Below are 17,416 nucleotides of genomic sequence, written 5' to 3'. Positions count from 1 at the left end.
TAATCACCCAACCCCCCCAAAGTGAGAGAAATCGTCGGAAAAACAAAAAATGCTTCAGCTCGTGGTTGTAGCGTTGCTCTTGATCTTCGCGGCGGAGAAGGTCTCGTCTCACCAAGAATCCGGCGAATGGAGTTGTGAATCGGACTCGGATATCCAGGTCACAGCCGATTTCAGACCTGGGATTATCACTCTCGATGGTCGCAACGATGACTGGAAGGACATTGACGGCTCCGAGTTCTCGCTCCGTCCTGCACTTGATCCAGACGCCGATCACGAGTATGACGCTGGGAAGATGACGGTCAAGGTAATGTGTTGATTCGAATCGGATTTGCGTTAACTTATTGGTTTTGGCGACATTACTTGTAGTAAGATTTGGTGAAAATTTTCTGATTTGACAAGATCTATTTGGTGAGTTTGACCATAGGATTAGTGATTCAGACCTCATTGCGACATTTTGATTCGATTGATAAATCTGGATTTCGTTGTTGACATTTGGTTGGTGGATCTCTTTTTGTAGGCACTGCATGATGGTCGATATATCTACTTTCTAATGGAAATTGATGGAAATTACGCTTATGACAAAGGGTAGGTGTGTATTTTTATATTTTGGTTATCTGAGTCACAGTTCTAAAATGCAAAACCCCTTTCTATACCTCTGCATGATCCAAGAACTGGTTATCAGGAGTTCAGAACTATACATTATCTGAGATCTATAGTAACTGTTTTAGTAGATGTCACTTCGTCTGACCTATGAGGATATGTGTCCTGCGACGAAAAAGTAATATATGGTAAGACCCTGGGTCTCTTGAATCTTACTATATAGTCACTAATTGTCTAGCTATGGCATGTCTATTACTTTCTTAGATACAGAGGTGTCAAAATACATTTGTGTACTGTTTCAGATTGTTTTTGCAATGATCCTTGATTTATACATAATTCAATTGCAAGTCTACCACTATTTGTAGTGAACCGCTTGCTTCTTTAAATCCAGTGAAAACAAGAAGTGTCCATCAGTGGCTTTCATGTTCCAAATTGGGGATCAAGCTACTTATCACAATGTAAGTTTCTTAGGCGGTTAAGTGTAGTTTTGTTCAAATATTTCATTTAACATCCATGAACTTTTTATATGAAACAACTGATGTCAACTTTCTGCTCCACAAGATGGGTGGTTGTAAAGAAGGGACAGACTCTTGTACCAGCAAGGCTTGCAGAGGCTTCGAGGTTGATATTATGCATTTCTCCATTGGAAATGCTATTCCGGGGCGGCTTTACGGTGGTAATCCAATAGACAACGGGGAAGGAAATGGAGGTGACAGGTGATTTGTAGTGCAATATAGTTTCAATATAATCCATTTGTATTACCATATAAACTGTTTGTTCTGTCTCTCTCCTACTTTGATATGGTGTTGTACCAATTTAATGAATTTAGTTTAGCTCTTTATATGGTAATCAAGTGGCTTATCTATACCTCTGTTTATCATCTTTATTGAATATCTCTGTGTTTTTTCCATATGAACAGATTTGGTCATTTAGTTGACATCTATGCGTGGAATCCACATTGTCGTTACCTTGATGGTCTTGGACCCTCAGGTACTTTTTGGATCAGAAATTAGTGGAGTAGTAATTCCCTTTTGAAACAATTCTAACCAAGAACAGAAACTGCCTTTTTTTCTTTTGCTTAGGAATTGTTGATTCATGGAAGCTTAGTAATTGTTTATGTCTCTTCCTGTATTTAATTCAGATTTTGTACCCTCTAATGTGTTTCTTCAAGTATGACGTCCTTAAAATATAAATTACTTTTTTTCTATTTGGATGCTAGTTACTGGAGAGTGATCTCTTTGTGCAAATTACAAATATGTGATCCTCATGGATATTCTTTTGGCAGGAAATGATTCTAGCGCACAGAACGACTGGCATGGAGCATGGTGGCACAGCAGCTTCACTACTCAATCAGGTCAGTCTTACATAAATGTTCCAAAAACAGAGATATACTATCATTCTTTTGATTGGAAAAAGAGATGAAATTAAGTCTCCGTGTTTATAACCATATCTTAGCCATAGGCATCTCCTCTGGTTACTAACCTTTGATGTTTTCAACAGGTTATGTAGAGGAAGACAGCCCTTACACACCAGATGGCAAGAAAGGAAGTTACTATTTTGAGTTCTCAAGGCCCTTGAGGACTATGGACCGTCTCCAACAGGTCAGTAAATCTTCTACTCAGATCAATGACGTTTGGTTACCATTGGCCCTTTCTCAAAATCAGCATTACCTCTGTGAATCAGTAGTTACTGATCTTACACCAAATCCACATGTGTCAAAACTCAAAACACTTTAGGAACAAAAAATCTTATACCGTAGAACTGAACGTGGTCAATAGAGTTATTTATGAAGAACATCTTCATATTAAAGCTAAGGTCCTAGATTGATATTTACAGGATGTTCAGTTCACGCTTGGCTCACCGGCCAAAATGTCAGTTGCATTCTGGTACCCAATGGAAAGCAAACCGTGGCACGGATCAGGACACTACACGATCAACTGTGATTGGATACCGCTAGATATCTCCTCGGGATCTTCTTCGGGTCTCACTGCTTCAGCTGTCAAGGGCTCTAGCGATGGAACCAGCATTGCAGCCATTGTGTTTTCCCTGATTTCTCTAGTTGTTTCGGGTTTCATTGCATATAGGCTATTTAGCCCCAGGAACGTTCCATTCACACCCATGGAAAACAATCTGTAGGAGCAATAGGTTTACACGGTTATTAATCCCTTTGGACACATTGCGCTGATTTGGTTTTGGTTCCATGTTGAGAGAGAGGTTCGGTTCTTCGTTTTTGGCTTATAGTTGAAATGGGTTGATTTGTTGGTTTATGTGGCTGTTGCAACCGTATGCATAGAGATTTGAAAGTTGGTCTTGCCCAAATAATCATCAATGCAGTGGCCAACGAACAAGTAAAAATATGTTAATTACTTTTAACTCTTCGTTGACCAAAAAGAAATAAAAACTTTGATTGAAGACGTTCGCGAGGGCATGATAAGGGACACATGTAAAGCATTCATGGTCGTTTAAAAGTGAGATAAATAGACCACAGAAGATACAAACGCTGCTGCAGTGATCATCAGCGACTTGATCTAAAGAATTATTAGCTGGATATCTTCCTGCAGAGCTAAAATAATAAGCAGCTAGACGAAGCTTCCAAAAGTTTGCGTAACAATTCGTGCTTAAAATATTAACTGAAAAAAAAAAAAAAATCCCTGCACGCTTCACACACAGTAGGATCTTCTTGCTGCAAACTCTATACGTTGACACTCGGATTCTGTAGCACATCGGATAGACATAAACTATCTCTACTCTCTACTATAATTTCGGGTCACGACTCAACGTCTTTATAATTTGTTTACGTTTGAGTTTTGAGTTTGTTTGTATATATTTAATGTATTTTTCCTTTTTCATAACATTGGCACGTTAAACAAAATATAGTATTTGTTAAAACGTCAAAAGATGAGAAAACCCTATTAATTAACAATATATAATGGGTATGTATGGGTCTAATTAAATAAAAAAAACCTAACGTGACAGTCTCTTCTTCCTCATCTTCCCTTTCAAACATAAATATATATAACCGCTTTTTGTCTCTTTGTCCCTTTTACAGTTATACTAACTTCTCTCATGTCTACAAATATGATTGGCGGCGAAAGGCGGTGGAGAGAGGCGGAGGAGCTCGTGATTGAGCAATTCCGGCTAATCACCACCACTCTTCTCAGCCTTCTCTTCCCTCTCTCTTTTCTCCTCCTTAGCCGTCTCTCCTCCGCCGCCTTCATCCTCTCTTTACCATCGCCGCCGCCGGAAAACCCCGACTCTTTCTTCCTCAACACAATCCATTTGCTACTATACGCCGTTGTTTCAGTAGTAACCGTTCATACTCTAATCCACAGCTGCTTGATCACCAAAATAAGAAGACCTTCCGCAGATACTAACCGTACGATCGGTTTCTATTATCCACGTGTCAGCATCGCGTGGGTTTTTCTTTTGACTCTTCAATTCTCCGTTGGATTAGGCCTTCGAGTAACGATCTCAAAAGGAGTCAACGGGGTCGTCAACGGTAACAATCACAATTTCTTGACGAGACTCTTGTTTTTCTTTGGTCTCCATGAGGCTACGATTCAGTGGTACCGAGTGATCGTGAAGACGGTGGTGGAAAGCGGTTTTGGCCGGAGAGAAGAAGAGACAGTGGTAGAGAGAGTGGCTTTGGCCGCTAGTGTCGGTGCTTTATGGTGGTGGAAGCTTCGGGATGAAATAGAGGCTTTGGTTGGCGTAACGAAGGTAAAGAGAGCTTTAATGTTATTGCTATCCATCGACGTCGATATGAATACTAGTCTCGTTGACTTAGGAACAGATGATTTTGTAAACTGGTGGTTGTATAATATGATTGTGACGATTGGTGTGGTTAGGATCTTAAAAGGATGTGTTCGGGTTGGAATGATCTTGCTTTTTGAGCAAGCAAAAATTCCACGTGGCATATCCCCATCTTGTGTCAACGATGGCATTAACCAAGGAGATGACGATCAGGTGTAAATTTCAAAAAGCAATATATATCAAACTTGGCCATTTGTAGACTCTACCAAATAAGAAGAAACCCCAAAACCAACACATTCATTTCTTGACCTATAGGCCTAAAATAACAAGCAGGTAGACTAAGTTTCCAAAAGTTTGCATCTAAATCATCCATACTTAAAATAGTAACTGAAAGAATCTTATCCCATTTCATCACATTTGGGACCTTCTTGCTGCAAACCCCATACGTCCACATCCGGATATTGTAACACATTAGATAGACATAAACGATCTTTTAGACTCCAAAAGTACACACCAAATAAACAACCAAAAAAAGAAATATTCACTTCAAACAAAGACACAATGACGATACCAAACTTCCGCTGAAGTTTCGACCCCTTGAGTAGAGTTAGTTACCATACAAATCAGGTTTTGAGTTTCGGTGAATAAGGTCTTTTCCAGTAGCTAGGCTATCCCAAACCCATTGTGTAGTTACACCAGGAACTAGCAGCCCTGGTATAAAAAGAAATTCTAGTTATATTAAGTTTTAAACATATTAAGAATCTGCAAGTCTAGTTATATATCTCTATCTAGAGTCAATTTGTTATCTTTGTTTTTTTTTGGTTTGGTTCAATTACCGGTTACAGACTTGCAGATTCTTCAAATACTCGGGTAATTGAACCAAACCAAATCAATTATGAAATAAAAACGAAAAAATTTAGGTTTCTCTGTTTGTATGTTCATTTCGGTTTTCATATTGTTGTTCTTTTCAATATGGTATTGCTTTGGTCAAACCGGGTTGAGCATCCCTCCCTAGTCTACATTTAACAAACTTGTGTATTTTAACGTTTATTGAGCAAATGGAGATAAAGGAAGTGGTTCCAAGTATCAGGAACACCAGGGAGACACCAATGACTGCAATCTTGGACAGCTTTTGAACGCCGGTTTTCAGGTTTTGTTCCGTAAATAGAAGGGTGGGCGTCAATTCTGTACTGAGATAAACCGCTAACGTTCAAGAGGGTTACTGGTGTTCTCATCTGCTTCAGTACTTCCTCAACGATGGAGTTTTTGCTCGAGTAACTCGGTTTGAAGGTTTGGTTCAACGGCATGTTGGCTTCTCTGCAATGACCTCCTGAGTTCCACTCCCCTCCACTGTCCAAAGAAGAGATATAGAGATAACTAACGGAGAAATATGATCGGTCTTTAAAACCACAGGAGAGACAGGACAAAACAAAACCTGAAATGAGAAGGTGCAGCGCTTCTAAAGAAAACACGAGTTTTCTTTGGATCAACGTTTTTGTCAACCCATGATGACCAAGTCTGCAAAGCTTTCTTGAAAGCGGTTGATACATCAAGCTTCGGATGAATCTGGTCTCCTTCTTGGTAATAGTTGACCCTGCAAACTCAAACTAATCAATCAAGATCTTAGATTCCATTCTTCGTTGTGATGTTTTAATAAAGTAAAAAATACTGACCCCGATTTGGTTTTGTAATGAGACCACCAATGTGCTGTATTGAACACTAAGATATTAGCACCTTTCCATCTCGAAGAGCTTCGATCCATAGCATCGATTCTAAGAGTTTCTCTTCGCTTCTTTCCTATTCTTGCTCTGCCCTCACGAACCAAGAAATGAGTAACATAGAATTCCACAGTGCATTTATAATCCTAATCAACAAGTACACACGCATAGCATTAGTACGTATCAGTCACAAATGTAAGTAAATACACTTATATGGTCCATTAAGATTATTATAGTCATGCATGTACCAGGAAACGGAAACTATAGTTCCCTTTCTCCTTGGTGATCCTTCGGTTGTGCGTTTCGTAGACTCTCTTGGGATCTTTAACAGCTTGAAACAACAAACAAAGCATAGATTCCCACTGGTTCCTATTAATTGAATCTCCAACGAACACTAGCCTCTTCCCTCTAATCATTTCCAGCATTTTTGTAGCATTGAACCTACACTCACACATACCAAAAATAGCCCACAATTTCGATATCAGGACCACGACCATGATTAAAAGCGTTATCTCAAAAACCATTAACTGCTCAGTGGGAACTATGAATCCCAATTAGTATCATAATCACTCACTATCACACCAATCATTACAATCCCACTATGTAGATAGCTGTTAAAAAGGCCCAAACCAAAGAGGAAAAGAACAAAATTAGAAAGTAAAAAAAAAAAAAAAAAAAAAAAAAACCTGGGAGCATCACAATCTTGAGGATCCCATCTCCAATTCATGTAATTAAGATCCAATCTACCATTGGTTTGACAACCAAACCCTTCATCGATAAAAGGACAAGACGCATTCGTGTACAATGGATAGTAGTCACTATCGTAAACCCACTTCCCTTTCGTAACATCACACTCTTCGATTCTTCTCTTCTTCTTCTCTTCTTCACCGATGCTGCTCGGTAGTTCAATCACTTTAATCGAAGTTAAGTTAGCGATAATCACCTTGTCTTCTTCTTCTTCTTCCTTAACAACCAAACCCTCGCCGCGAATCTTCTGCTCAAAGACGGAAACTTTCGAAGTGTTTTCGGGAGGGTGGAAATGGGTAGAGGTCAGAATCGGGGGGCTTGCTTGAGGGGAAACTGAATAATTGAGATTGTCAGCCACGGAAACGGCTGCTTTAGGGCTTAAATCGGAGATATGGAAGTTAGAGTCAGTGGAGGTTGAGTAAAGATCAGAAGAGTTGGGTTTGATTAGGGAAGCGGAGAAGAAAACAATGGCGGAAGAGATTGTTATGATGATGAATGCTAAGACAACCCTTGTGGACTTCACAGAGAAACTCCTCTGTCTCTCCATCTCTTTTTTTTTTTTTTTTCTATAACTCTTAACAAGTTAGTGAAGGAAACAATCTCATTAATTATCTCTGTAATCAGAGATTTTGAAATTTTGAAAGAAAAGGATAGAGAAATTGGAGTCGACAATGGTGGTTGAGTTCGTGGGGTATGGAGAAGAGATTCGGTAAATGAACGATAATGACGTTCTAATACAAACCTCGTGAGCTCATGAGATTACAATAATTAAAGACATAAACGGAGAGACGAGTGTGAGACTGTGAGAGAGCAAAAGAGGGAAAGATAAAATGATTTTATTAATTTTGGAATTAAGTGAGCAATTAGGAAATTAGTTTGTTGTTTTTGACAGATTGGATTTGGAATTTAACGTCATGGGTGGGGACACTCGCTGGAGTTTTTTAAGGGTTTATCTTTCTCAATTTCCATAAATACCCCACCTTATTATTTTTTTTTGGAAAAAGAGACCCAATAAGACACGAATGTAGTGGCCCATACGTTTCGGTTTGTGAAGCCCATATGTAGGCCCAATAATACACGAATGGAGTTCATTATAGAGGAAAATCTGACTCTGGTTCCTTCAATCACCATTTCCGTCGTGCCTCTCTCTCTCTCTCTCTCTCTCTCTCTCTCTCTCTCTCGTTCGTCGACGAAGAAGAATCTGACTCTGGTATAGTCCATATTTCTTCCCTTGATGAAGATAGATATATATATCTTTGGTGGCGGATTGTGTAGTTTCGATTGATTTTTGTTTTTCACCAGATTCGGATCGATTTCTCTTCTTTATAGTTGGGATCGGTCTGATTTGGATCGGTAAACTTTTAGTTTAAATTGGTGCAATTTTGGATTTGATTTTCGTAGACTTGTGATTATTTGATATTAATAATCAATTTCTTCGGGATAGATATGCCTATTTCATTTCGTGTTTCAGTATCTGGATTGTGTAAATTAGGGTTCTTGTAACATTTTGGTCATAAATCCGTGCCCTTTGATACCTTCCATCGAACATAGTATGTCAGAGAGGAGATTCGATGGTAAATTGATCGAAGTTTACATTTGTATGTTTATATATAGACTCAAAATTGCATACTAGGAGAACGTAACTGATCCATACGAGAGAGTGTGTGTGTATATAGGTGGATGTTTATTGGGTATCTTCAATAAAGTTTCCAGCTTTAGGTTTTATGCATACTAGGAGAACGTAACTGATCCATAAGAAAGTGTGTTTGTGTGTGTGTATAGATGGATGGTTTATTGGGTTTCTTCAAAAAAGTTTCCAGCTTTAGCTACCATAGTGAAGTTGTCAATTATGTTAACATTGACTCTATGCTTAATAAAACTTGTGGTAGGTTGAGAAGAAATGGCAGGACACAAGGTTGCACATGCCACACTGAAAGGCCCGAGTGTTGTCAAGGAATTAGTTATTGGTTTGGCACTTGGTTTAGCTGCTGGTGGTCTCTGGAAGATGCACCATTGGAATGAGCAGAGGAAAACCAGATCTTTCTATGATTTGCTTGAGAGAGGTGAGATCAGTGTTGTCGCTGCTGAAGAGTGAATGGGACTGACTCTACTCGCTCTTACTCAATTGTTGTTGGCTCGATTTTTCTGTTGTTTTTTCTTTTTATGGTTTCACTTGAGATATCTCAGATGAGTGACCTGAGAATATGGTTGCTTTAAGGAAATAAACAAATCTGTGATAGGATTGGAGATTTGTTAACATGCCGTATTGTTTTTCAGACCTTTTTCTTGACTTTTCCTTCATTCGGATGAGTATTTTTCCAACTTTTTATGTTTCTTTTACCATTGTCAATCGATCCGATCATAGGAAGTCATTTTTTTGTAAGTATAAAATATCTAGCGAGCGCCAGTGTTCTTAGAAAACGGCTTGGATGGCTGCAAAGTTTCAACGTCGTACTGCTACATAAAAAGATTGTTTATCGAGAAATATCATTTCATAGTTCCATCGAAAAATAAATATCACAAGAGGTATTATTCAAATACGTGGAGCTTTATTGTTGGTTAACGAAAGATAAGAAATAGTGTTCACAGAATTAAATCGATGCACACTTCATATATCTTGTTCCCTCCCATTTTATCGCCAATATCTTCTTTTATCAAAGAAAAATATTCAAAGGCTGTGTGTAACTTCTCCATCCAAAACATGGCAACTATAGCTACTAGTCTTAACATTGCAACTCAACGTGTTGTCTTCACCAGCGAGAATCGACCGGTTCATCTCGCAGGTCCTGTCCGTTTGAACAATCCGTGGAATCTTGGGTCAAGAACAACGAGCCGGATGGTCAGATTTAGGCCGGTTAAAGCAGGACCGGAAAAGGGAATATCGGATGTAGTGGAGAAAAGCATTAAGGATGCCCAGAAGACTTGTGCAGACGATCCAGTGAGCGGAGAATGTGTAGCTGCTTGGGATGAGGTTGAAGAGCTTAGCGCTGCAGCTAGCCATGCTAGAGACAAGAAGAAAGCTGATGGTTCAGACCCTTTGGAGGAATACTGCAAAGACAATCCTGAGACCAATGAGTGCCGTACTTACGACACCTAAAGGTAATCCAGTCATGTTCAGGATTCCTTTTATTACAAAATCTTTGTAAATTTGTCAATTTGGCAGATGTAATGTAATATGAATGTTGTCTTTGAGACTTAATTAGCTCTAAAAACATCGTAATTTGGTGTTCCACATACGAATACAAAGGACAAAATCTCAATACGAAGGGCAAGAAACATTGTGATTTGGTGGTGTTCCATATGCGCAGAGACCAATTAGTAAGAAACCTTGAATTCAATAAGAAGAAACACATTAGCCACCAATAACACATTAGCCACCAATAACACATTAGCCACCAATTACATGACAAGACGACACATGACTAGAGGACTATGGCTACAAAACCAAACAAAGACCGGACAAATTGAAACTGCAGAAACAAGAGACATAAAGTACTTAATTGTGCTGAGGGATCCACAGCACAAGACTCATTCACTAATGACACACAATAATTGTTACAAAACTCGAACCATCACAAGAAAAAAAAAACAACAAGAAGACCAAAGACTCGATCTCAATGCTAACTTTAGAACCAATCCTCAGCAATCAAACAAAATCAGCAGAAGACCTGATGGGTTGCATAGGACAAGGCATCTGCCAAGGGTTCAGCATAGATTCAGGAATCTCAGGAATATCCAAAGCCTGACCACTAATCTCTTCAACCATCTCAAGGACAGAGTTCAACGATCTCAACCTGTCCGTCAACTCCGAAGCCTGAGCTCTCAAGACATTGTTCTTAGACTCCATCTCAACGTACTTCTTAGAAGCTTCGTCAACCTGCTCGGCGATTTTCGCATTGTCGTTCTTCAAAACAGTGACTTCGTTGATGAGATCACCGAGCTGCTTCTGTTTCCTCATCCTTGATCTCCGAGCTGATTCTCTGTTAGAGATCATCCTCTTCCTCTTCCTCTCATCCGTCACCGACGCGTACCTCGGATCATTATCGGATTCTGGACTTGTCTGCCTTTGCAACGACCCCATTTCGTTGACTTTTGAAAATTAAAAATTAAAAAAAAAAAAAAACAATAAAATAAAAATATTATTTTTCTTCTTCTCCTATAAAAAAAAAACCCCAAATACTTCTTACTGGAAAATTCCCGATTTCTAAATCTATCAAAGAATAAAGTTTGGATCAAAAACGAAAAGAAGATGGAGAAAGCGATTACTTCATGAGAAAACGTAGGTGTAGTAGAGATAAACGACGGAGAAAGAGTGTAGAATTCGAATCCGACGAAACAGGATTGAGTAGTTCATAGAAAATCTATATTCATTCCTTTATTATTGATTTTTTTCACCAGAATTCCCAAAAACCAAAGCCTAGATCAGCCAAAATTCCCCGACGAAAAAAGAAAACCCTAGATCTAGATCTAGATCTGAGGAGAGAACAAAGAAAGGAAACGAATCAAAGAGAGGAGGAGATTGAATTAATCTGAGAAACAAAGAATAGATCAATCGAATCCTTAGCTGAATCGAGAAGATGATAAAACGCAATAAAAGGTCTCTATATGAGATTCAAAGGGCAAACGAAAGAAGGCGATAAAGTAGTCCCAAGCTATCCTTTTAAAGGCGAAGATGATGATGATGATGATGATGATGATGATGATGATGATGATGATGTCCACTGTTTATTTTTTTAATAATTTTAAAAAAGGAAGATAGTAACTTTTGGTTAATCTTCTTTTTAAAATACACAAATTGGAGACTGACGCTAGCTGTGACGCCAGCCTGGAATTTTTATGAGGGAAGCACGTTTTGTTTTAAAGGGAAGTTTCTCCGTCTCTTCACGCAAAGGAATATTCCCACCCAAGATACGCCTCCCCTCCCGTGTATTAATAATTGAGTATATTATATACAGTATTCTTTATTTTGAATATTTCCTTCACGAAAGCAATGTCTAACACACAATTCATATGCTTAAAATATACATAACGACCATTAATTATAACGAAAGCCTACCAGATAGAGATGGTTTTGCTTCTTCTTAATATGCGGCTCTCTTTGTTTTAATTAATAAAAAATTATGACGTCATGATGATGATTACATCATTTTTACTTACCGACACAATTTTAAAAGTACAAGTACAACACAGACAGACAGAGTTCGGAAGTTTGCTCGTGGGCTTTTTTAAATAGGCTTAGTTGACCTAATGGGCTTAGCCTTTCTCTTGCCTACTTACTCGACTTGAGCAAAAAAAAACGACAATAACCAGTTGGAGATTAATAAAAACGCTACGTTGTGTTCGATTCAGAACAGTAGTCTCTCATATATGGGGAAAGAAAGACACAAAACCAAACCAACGGGAAGCAAAGTACTGATTGCACCTTTGTTTCTTCTCTATTCAGATATGCCAGTTCATGTTAAAGATTTTGTTCAATGTAACTCCACCTTAACAGTGTATTTGGACGACACCACCTTAACTGTGCATTTGGACTTGGACGAACTTCTCCGACTCATTAGGAGATCCGTCATAATCTGAAGCTTTGTGTCATCTCTTCCTGGCTTAAGATGAATTTCCAAAAGTTCAAGACACGGCAATTTCTCCAACATGTGCTTTATTTGCACCATCTCTCCTCTATCTCCTTTACACTCTCTTATCTTTATGACCTCAATATAGTGTGCTCTTAGTTACCTTTTTTTTCTGAAAAGGTGACCTAGATTTTGCACTTGGACATAACTCTGGGAAGCATTAGTAGATCCGCCATGACTTGCATTTTTTTGTCAACCTTTACCTGAGCACGAATCTGCACCAGCTTAAGACATGACAGTTTCTCCAATAAATGCTTCATTTGCTCCAGTTCTTCGATAGTTCCCCTGTACCTGTTTATCTTTGGGACCTCCACATGGCATGACCATAGGAAAGAATACTTCGACACGCACTGGGCAAACTAACCCCCATTCGTCTTTATCAATAGAAGTTGAATAGTGCAAGGAACCCTGTAACAAAGGATTTGAGATTCAAGATTTATGAGACCTATAGAGTTCTCAATACTTTGTTTATCCAATGAACTTACGGGGTTTCGGTAATACCTCGATGACGAGAGTTTTTAGATGTGGAGCAGAACTGGCAGGGAAAACCAACAGTTGTTAGCATAACCTAGCGACCCGTTAAACTACAGTTTCCAATGGAGAAATAAGCGCCTAGTCTCTAACATTGAGTATCCAACCAAACTAATGCTCTCGTTATTATATGCAAGACCCCGAGGATCCAAACTCTCATAATCAACATTGAGTGAAAACTAGATAATCCCTAAAACAGACCAGCTTAATCCACTACTTGTCTACACGAAAACTAGAGCGGACACCAGATTCAAAGAGGACGTTAGAGCCGATCTGTTCATCTCTAGTACCTTGAACGTTGATGCCTTGGTGAATCGAAATTGCATCTTCAGATCGAATGTGACGACTGACGAGGAGGAACTAAATAAAACAGGGGAGTTTTTCAAACCCCTAACTTTTTCAATTACAACTTGGTCTGAATTGGTTTGATTTGCACTGGGTTTCAAACATTAGTTAACCAAACCGAACCAGATTCAAATTGAGGAGGATATAATTAGCGTTGGTTTCTCTCGTATGCGTTAGTTAAGTTCATCTGATTTTGAGATTTGAGCCATTTAAAAATAGAAACAATCAAAGCAACAATAGACATATTGTAGCTTAGCCTCTCTGTTACAAACTCAAGACTGTTTTAGGCACAAAACAACTACTAAGTTAAGAGATGACTAGAAAAATGTAACTGTTCGATTCAGAACAATATCATGTACGAAAGATGCAAAACAAATAACACCTCAATGTCAACAAACCAGGAACCACGTCTGTTTCTTTGATCAGATCTAAATGTTCATGTTGAGGCAAACAAATTCTAGTTTGTTTAACCGAACTTGACCTGGACTTTGCATTTAGATGAAGCTCTCGGAACCATTAAGAGATCCGCCAAGATCTGCAGCTTTTCTTCATCACTACTTACCTTGACATGAACGTCCAACAGCACCAGAAACTGCAATTTCTCCAAGACACGCTTTAGTTGCACCATTTCTCGGATATATCCATTGAAGTGGGTTATCTTTAGGATCTCAATAGGGCAGGTCAAAAGGAAAGAATACTCCTTCAAGCATTCGCAGACAGATATTAAATTCCGATAGTGCAATTCCTGTAAAAGAGACTTTATGAGTACCTATATATATAGGCGTTTTACTTTGCTCAACGAACTTTTTTGGGGGCTTTCGGTCATACCTCAATGGTGAGAGTCCTCAGATTTGGAGATTTCTTAACAAAACGTTTTAGACCATCCCAGCAGAAATGTGTTTCAGTTGGCATATATAAATGAGACATGTTTTCAAACACTGTGGCTGTTTCACTGCCAACCCCGAACAGCTGGAACAGAATATAAAAAGTCAACAACAAGTCAGTCATCAGAATGCAATATATGGCACAACAAAACTTTAGTAAACATTCCAATGTCTAGAAAAATTATGATGAATGGTTCCCTAAGCTGCAGAAACATATTCACAAAGAGTAAGGGCAAGATTCAGTAGAGAACACTTGCCAGCATCGTGTCAACATAGTCTAAGCGCAGAATCTGAACATTTTTCAACCCATTGAACAGATTCGTTGGATCGGTTTCATTCCCATAAGTCATCAGATTAAAATGGAGCTTCGCTTCAACAAGGGAGTCGAGACTAACAACTGGAAACTCGTCATGAATATAATCACTGTATTCTAAGTAGGCAAGACTGGGAATATCAAAACTAATTCTCTTAAACTCATAGCCTTCATAATCTTCTTCTTCTGTATATGCACGCCGAATAGTAAGTCTCCTAAGGATCTGACTATACACAGTGTGAGACCAATTCCAACGTTCACAGTTGAATCCATCTATGACTAACTCCTCGAGCACAGGGCAAGCAGAAAGAAGCCTTGTAAACGCACAACCACTAGTATCATTGAACCGAACTGAATCAAGAAGGAGAGTCTTGAGAGCAGGAAGCAAGGCATTCTTCGTGAGAGAGTCAATAACAAAACCAGACCCTAGTTTCATTTTCACAACGCTCTTGCAAGTGAAGATCTCAGAAGGCAGTGAGTAATCTCCTTCGACGTTGACGTCCAGTTCAAGATCCAAGACACCACACTTGAACGCATCGCGTAAACAATCGTTGACAGTACTATACTGAGCAAAATCCAAAGACTGTAGCTTTAGAGAGAATCTCCTCAAACGGTGAATGGCATGTCGAGCCGATGCTAATCGGTCAGCGAATTTTTTGAGACTTGCCTTAGTACTAATGGCAGACGAGGAGGAACCAACAAGAACAGCACTCGGTATGACGGTAAGCAGATTCCGCCATTTCTTGGAGGTACACTTCAAGCACGCAGCCGCTTTTGCCGAGAGGAAGGAGACTACGTGAGTAACAACAAAATCATCTGGCAAATTACTGATCCTATCCATATTTTTTCGCCAACCCTTTTCACTACCAAGAAGACCTCACTCAATCTCTAATGGAACCTTGAGCGACTCGAAGCAAAAACCCAGAAATAATCGCAACCGCGTTTATGCAGAAACAAGAACACCGAAGCGTAGTTTGCAGAAATTGGAGTAGAAGACGACTAAAACCGAGAGAACCCTGAAGCAGAATTGAATCTTCAAAGAGAACTTAATGAAGAACTAGATTCTTGAAAGCAGAGCAAAGGTTCAATTTTTATGTTTCTATCAATTTTGCTCTTTTATAATAGCATTTCCAATGGTTGGATCCAATAAATGAGATCCAACTATATTTATAATTGGAAAAAATGCAAAATCAAAAGTTAGACACTTATGAAGGTTTATTGTTTTTAATATAGTCCAATGGTAGAATACTTAGTGAGGGTCTAAAAAATTAAATTTTTGACGAACTTGTGTACAAGTGAAAGATAGAATACTTATCACACAAGGCAAATATCATCATTCACTCATATCAAAACAAGACATATAGAAAAGACTGAGATTGAAGAGATTAATCGAAAGGCAAACCTTCCATGTATGATACACAAATTAGCACCCAACAATGATAGAAAGCACTAGAAACAAATGACAGAGGATCGAAAATAAAAGAATAGTCTGCAACCACCATACAGGATGCAAAAAGTAAAATAAGGATCAACTTACATGTTACTATTGGACTGTAAATCCTGCTGAGAAACTCCCTCTGATCCACTCTCTGAGATCGTGCTCTGGCATTTTGGTGCAACCTGAAGCAACTGGTTCACCTGCATGACCAATAATAAGATTTTAGTACACTTCTTAACAGCGTTGCAGTATCTACAAACATCTGTTTTGAAGTAAAACTACATACTTTGTGCTCTAATTCATAGGAAACAAGAAGATAAGCACATACACAAAATGTTTAGGGAAACCGGGTATTAGCTATCCACAATTTCATAACAAGGTCTAAGTAAACATAGCCACACAGTTGACGAGAAATGTTTTTTTGTAAAGTTCAGTACCTAATAATTTACGCAAGGGTTAGAATAGGACCTGTGGAGTTAAGTTCAACATAGAACCCTAATTTTTAAAAGTCACAAACTGAAGCTGTTCAATCGCAGAGACTGCATAACATTACAGTGAGTGTTATGACAGAGTGTAAAAACTAAAAAGCAAATCCTTTGTGAATGAAATGAAGAAAGATAGCATACAATGCATACCAGCCCATGAGAAACTAACCTCTGCAGCACATATAGGATCAGCAAGATCGTCTTTAGCTTTAGTTCCGGAGTTGCTCTGCAGTATCATTTGCCACTGAACCATACAATACATATCAGCGCAAGTGTAGTCCAGTGCGCCACACAATTGACCCTCCACAACTTCTTTCCTCTCACCCTTAAGCTCCTCCGGCGAAGTATGTGCCACCATTGAACTTCCCAGCACCTCTTCACCCGTCTCCTTTGCATTTTCAGACATTCTTTGCTCTGTAAAACAACTGTAGTCTCGCAAAACCTGATCAAGCACAGGTAACACATTGTCATGCCCTTCCGAACCAGTGGTCAATTCGTAATTGAGAATATCATCATCCGAATCGGGACCCAGTTCCATGTCCTTCCTCCTTCGGCGGATGAATCGAAAAGAATTAGTGCGATTCATCAACCTTATCCCCCTGGATGATTAGAACGATGGTGAAATCACTGCACGCGAGTTCAACGCTGTATGATTTGTCGATAAGGTTGAGAATAGCCCCGGGGACACGGATAAGAACCTCCTCCGTCGCCTGAGGCGGAGCAAACGGTGAAACGAAATATTTTTGTTTTTTTTTTGCCTAATACACATACCCACCTCCAAAAACTGACACGTATGTAGTTAGACTCGCTTCCAAAAACTCCAAAGTTAAAGACTCGCTTCCAAAGTTTTTTTTTTGTTTTTTGTCTTTTTTATTTACTTTTTTTTTTAACTTTAGATTTAGATCCGTTATTGGATCCTCCGTTGGAGATGATTTTATATGCTCTGATACAATAATTAATTAGCCAATCATTTTG

At 38.9% G+C, this 17,416-nt stretch overlaps 7 protein-coding genes and 1 long non-coding RNA gene across 40 annotated transcripts; 4 read left to right on the top strand and 4 right to left on the bottom strand.

Annotated features, from left to right (window-relative positions):
- The first annotated feature begins 5 nt into the window (after positions 1-5).
- LOC104749082 (uncharacterized) lies at positions 6-2,867 on the top strand. Of its 4 annotated transcripts, none has more exons than XM_087491778.1 (9): positions 164-304; positions 518-585; positions 732-788; positions 992-1,058; positions 1,162-1,316; positions 1,520-1,590; positions 1,886-1,954; positions 2,101-2,201; positions 2,437-2,867. In XM_087491778.1, exons 3-9 carry the CDS (start codon positions 751-753, stop codon positions 2,734-2,736), a joined length of 801 nt encoding a protein of 266 aa, XP_087347904.1. In that variant the 5' UTR covers positions 164-304; positions 518-585; positions 732-750; the 3' UTR covers positions 2,737-2,867. The 4 variants fall into 4 exon arrangements, with proteins under 4 accessions (XP_010468963.1, XP_087347904.1, XP_087347906.1 ...); XM_087491780.1 differs by having other exon boundaries at positions 683-788; XM_087491779.1 differs by having other exon boundaries at positions 670-788.
- Positions 2,868-3,596: 729 nt separating this feature from the next.
- Positions 3,597-4,605, top strand: LOC104749081 (uncharacterized). The gene has a single exon (XM_010470659.2). The coding sequence runs from the start codon at positions 3,667-3,669 to the stop codon at positions 4,570-4,572; it is 906 nt and encodes a 301-aa protein (XP_010468961.2). The 5' UTR covers positions 3,597-3,666; the 3' UTR covers positions 4,573-4,605.
- Positions 4,606-5,227: 622 nt separating this feature from the next.
- Positions 5,228-7,679, bottom strand: LOC104749079 (protein trichome birefringence-like 6). Of its 2 annotated transcripts, none has more exons than XR_015584623.1 (5): positions 6,758-7,550; positions 6,320-6,512; positions 6,027-6,217; positions 5,789-5,960; positions 5,228-5,703 (listed from the first exon to the last, which is right to left on the bottom strand). XR_015584623.1 is itself a non-coding variant. In XM_010470657.3 (5 exons), the coding sequence occupies exons 1-5, from the start codon at positions 7,363-7,365 to the stop codon at positions 5,394-5,396; spliced, it is 1,461 nt and encodes a 486-aa protein (XP_010468959.1). In that variant the 5' UTR covers positions 7,366-7,679; the 3' UTR covers positions 5,228-5,393. The 2 variants fall into 2 exon arrangements, 1 of the variants encoding a protein (XP_010468959.1); XM_010470657.3 differs by having other exon boundaries at positions 5,789-5,947; positions 6,758-7,679.
- A 215-nt stretch (positions 7,680-7,894) lies between these two features.
- Positions 7,895-9,142, top strand: LOC109129692 (putative cytochrome c oxidase subunit 5C-1). The gene is made up of 2 exons (XM_019238338.2): positions 7,895-8,028; positions 8,708-9,142. Exon 2 carries the CDS (start codon positions 8,719-8,721, stop codon positions 8,911-8,913), a length of 195 nt encoding a protein of 64 aa, XP_019093883.1. The 5' UTR covers positions 7,895-8,028; positions 8,708-8,718; the 3' UTR covers positions 8,914-9,142.
- Positions 9,143-9,387: 245 nt separating this feature from the next.
- On the top strand, positions 9,388-10,017 carry LOC104749078 (calvin cycle protein CP12-2, chloroplastic). The gene has a single exon (XM_010470656.3). It carries the CDS (start codon positions 9,418-9,420, stop codon positions 9,913-9,915), a length of 498 nt encoding a protein of 165 aa, XP_010468958.2. The 5' UTR covers positions 9,388-9,417; the 3' UTR covers positions 9,916-10,017.
- Positions 9,459-11,495, bottom strand: LOC104749077 (bZIP transcription factor 53). The gene is made up of 2 exons (XM_010470655.3): positions 11,085-11,495; positions 9,459-10,907 (listed from the first exon to the last, which is right to left on the bottom strand). The coding sequence occupies exon 2, from the start codon at positions 10,897-10,899 to the stop codon at positions 10,465-10,467; it is 435 nt and encodes a 144-aa protein (XP_010468957.1). The 5' UTR covers positions 10,900-10,907; positions 11,085-11,495; the 3' UTR covers positions 9,459-10,464.
- A 640-nt stretch (positions 11,496-12,135) lies between these two features.
- Positions 12,136-13,306, bottom strand: LOC147924991 (uncharacterized). The gene is made up of 2 exons (XR_015584632.1): positions 12,947-13,306; positions 12,136-12,853 (listed from the first exon to the last, which is right to left on the bottom strand). It is a non-coding gene; the product is annotated as an uncharacterized LOC147924991 (long non-coding RNA).
- A 206-nt stretch (positions 13,307-13,512) lies between these two features.
- On the bottom strand, positions 13,513-17,350 carry LOC104749075 (F-box protein At3g62430). 29 transcript variants are annotated; one of them, XM_087491771.1, is made up of 7 exons: positions 17,032-17,350; positions 16,611-16,883; positions 16,425-16,495; positions 16,056-16,156; positions 14,463-15,551; positions 14,150-14,290; positions 13,513-14,066 (listed from the first exon to the last, which is right to left on the bottom strand). In XM_087491771.1, exons 5-7 carry the CDS (start codon positions 15,357-15,359, stop codon positions 13,788-13,790), a joined length of 1,317 nt encoding a protein of 438 aa, XP_087347897.1. In that variant the 5' UTR covers positions 15,360-15,551; positions 16,056-16,156; positions 16,425-16,495; positions 16,611-16,883; positions 17,032-17,350; the 3' UTR covers positions 13,513-13,787. The 29 variants fall into 29 exon arrangements, 24 of the variants coding, with proteins under 24 accessions (XP_087347897.1, XP_087347896.1, XP_087347892.1 ...); XM_087491770.1 differs by having other exon boundaries at positions 14,463-15,534; XM_087491766.1 differs by having other exon boundaries at positions 14,463-16,156; positions 16,394-16,495; positions 16,592-16,883.
- Between the last annotated feature and the right edge of the window lie 66 nt (positions 17,351-17,416).

Source organism: Camelina sativa, chromosome 16, assembly GCF_030686135.1.
Source record: "Camelina sativa cultivar CO46 ecotype springtype chromosome 16, ASM3068613v1".
In the NCBI taxonomy this organism is placed as follows: domain Eukaryota; kingdom Viridiplantae; phylum Streptophyta; class Magnoliopsida; order Brassicales; family Brassicaceae; genus Camelina; species Camelina sativa.
This window is presented reverse-complemented; position numbering and strand designations above follow the sequence as displayed.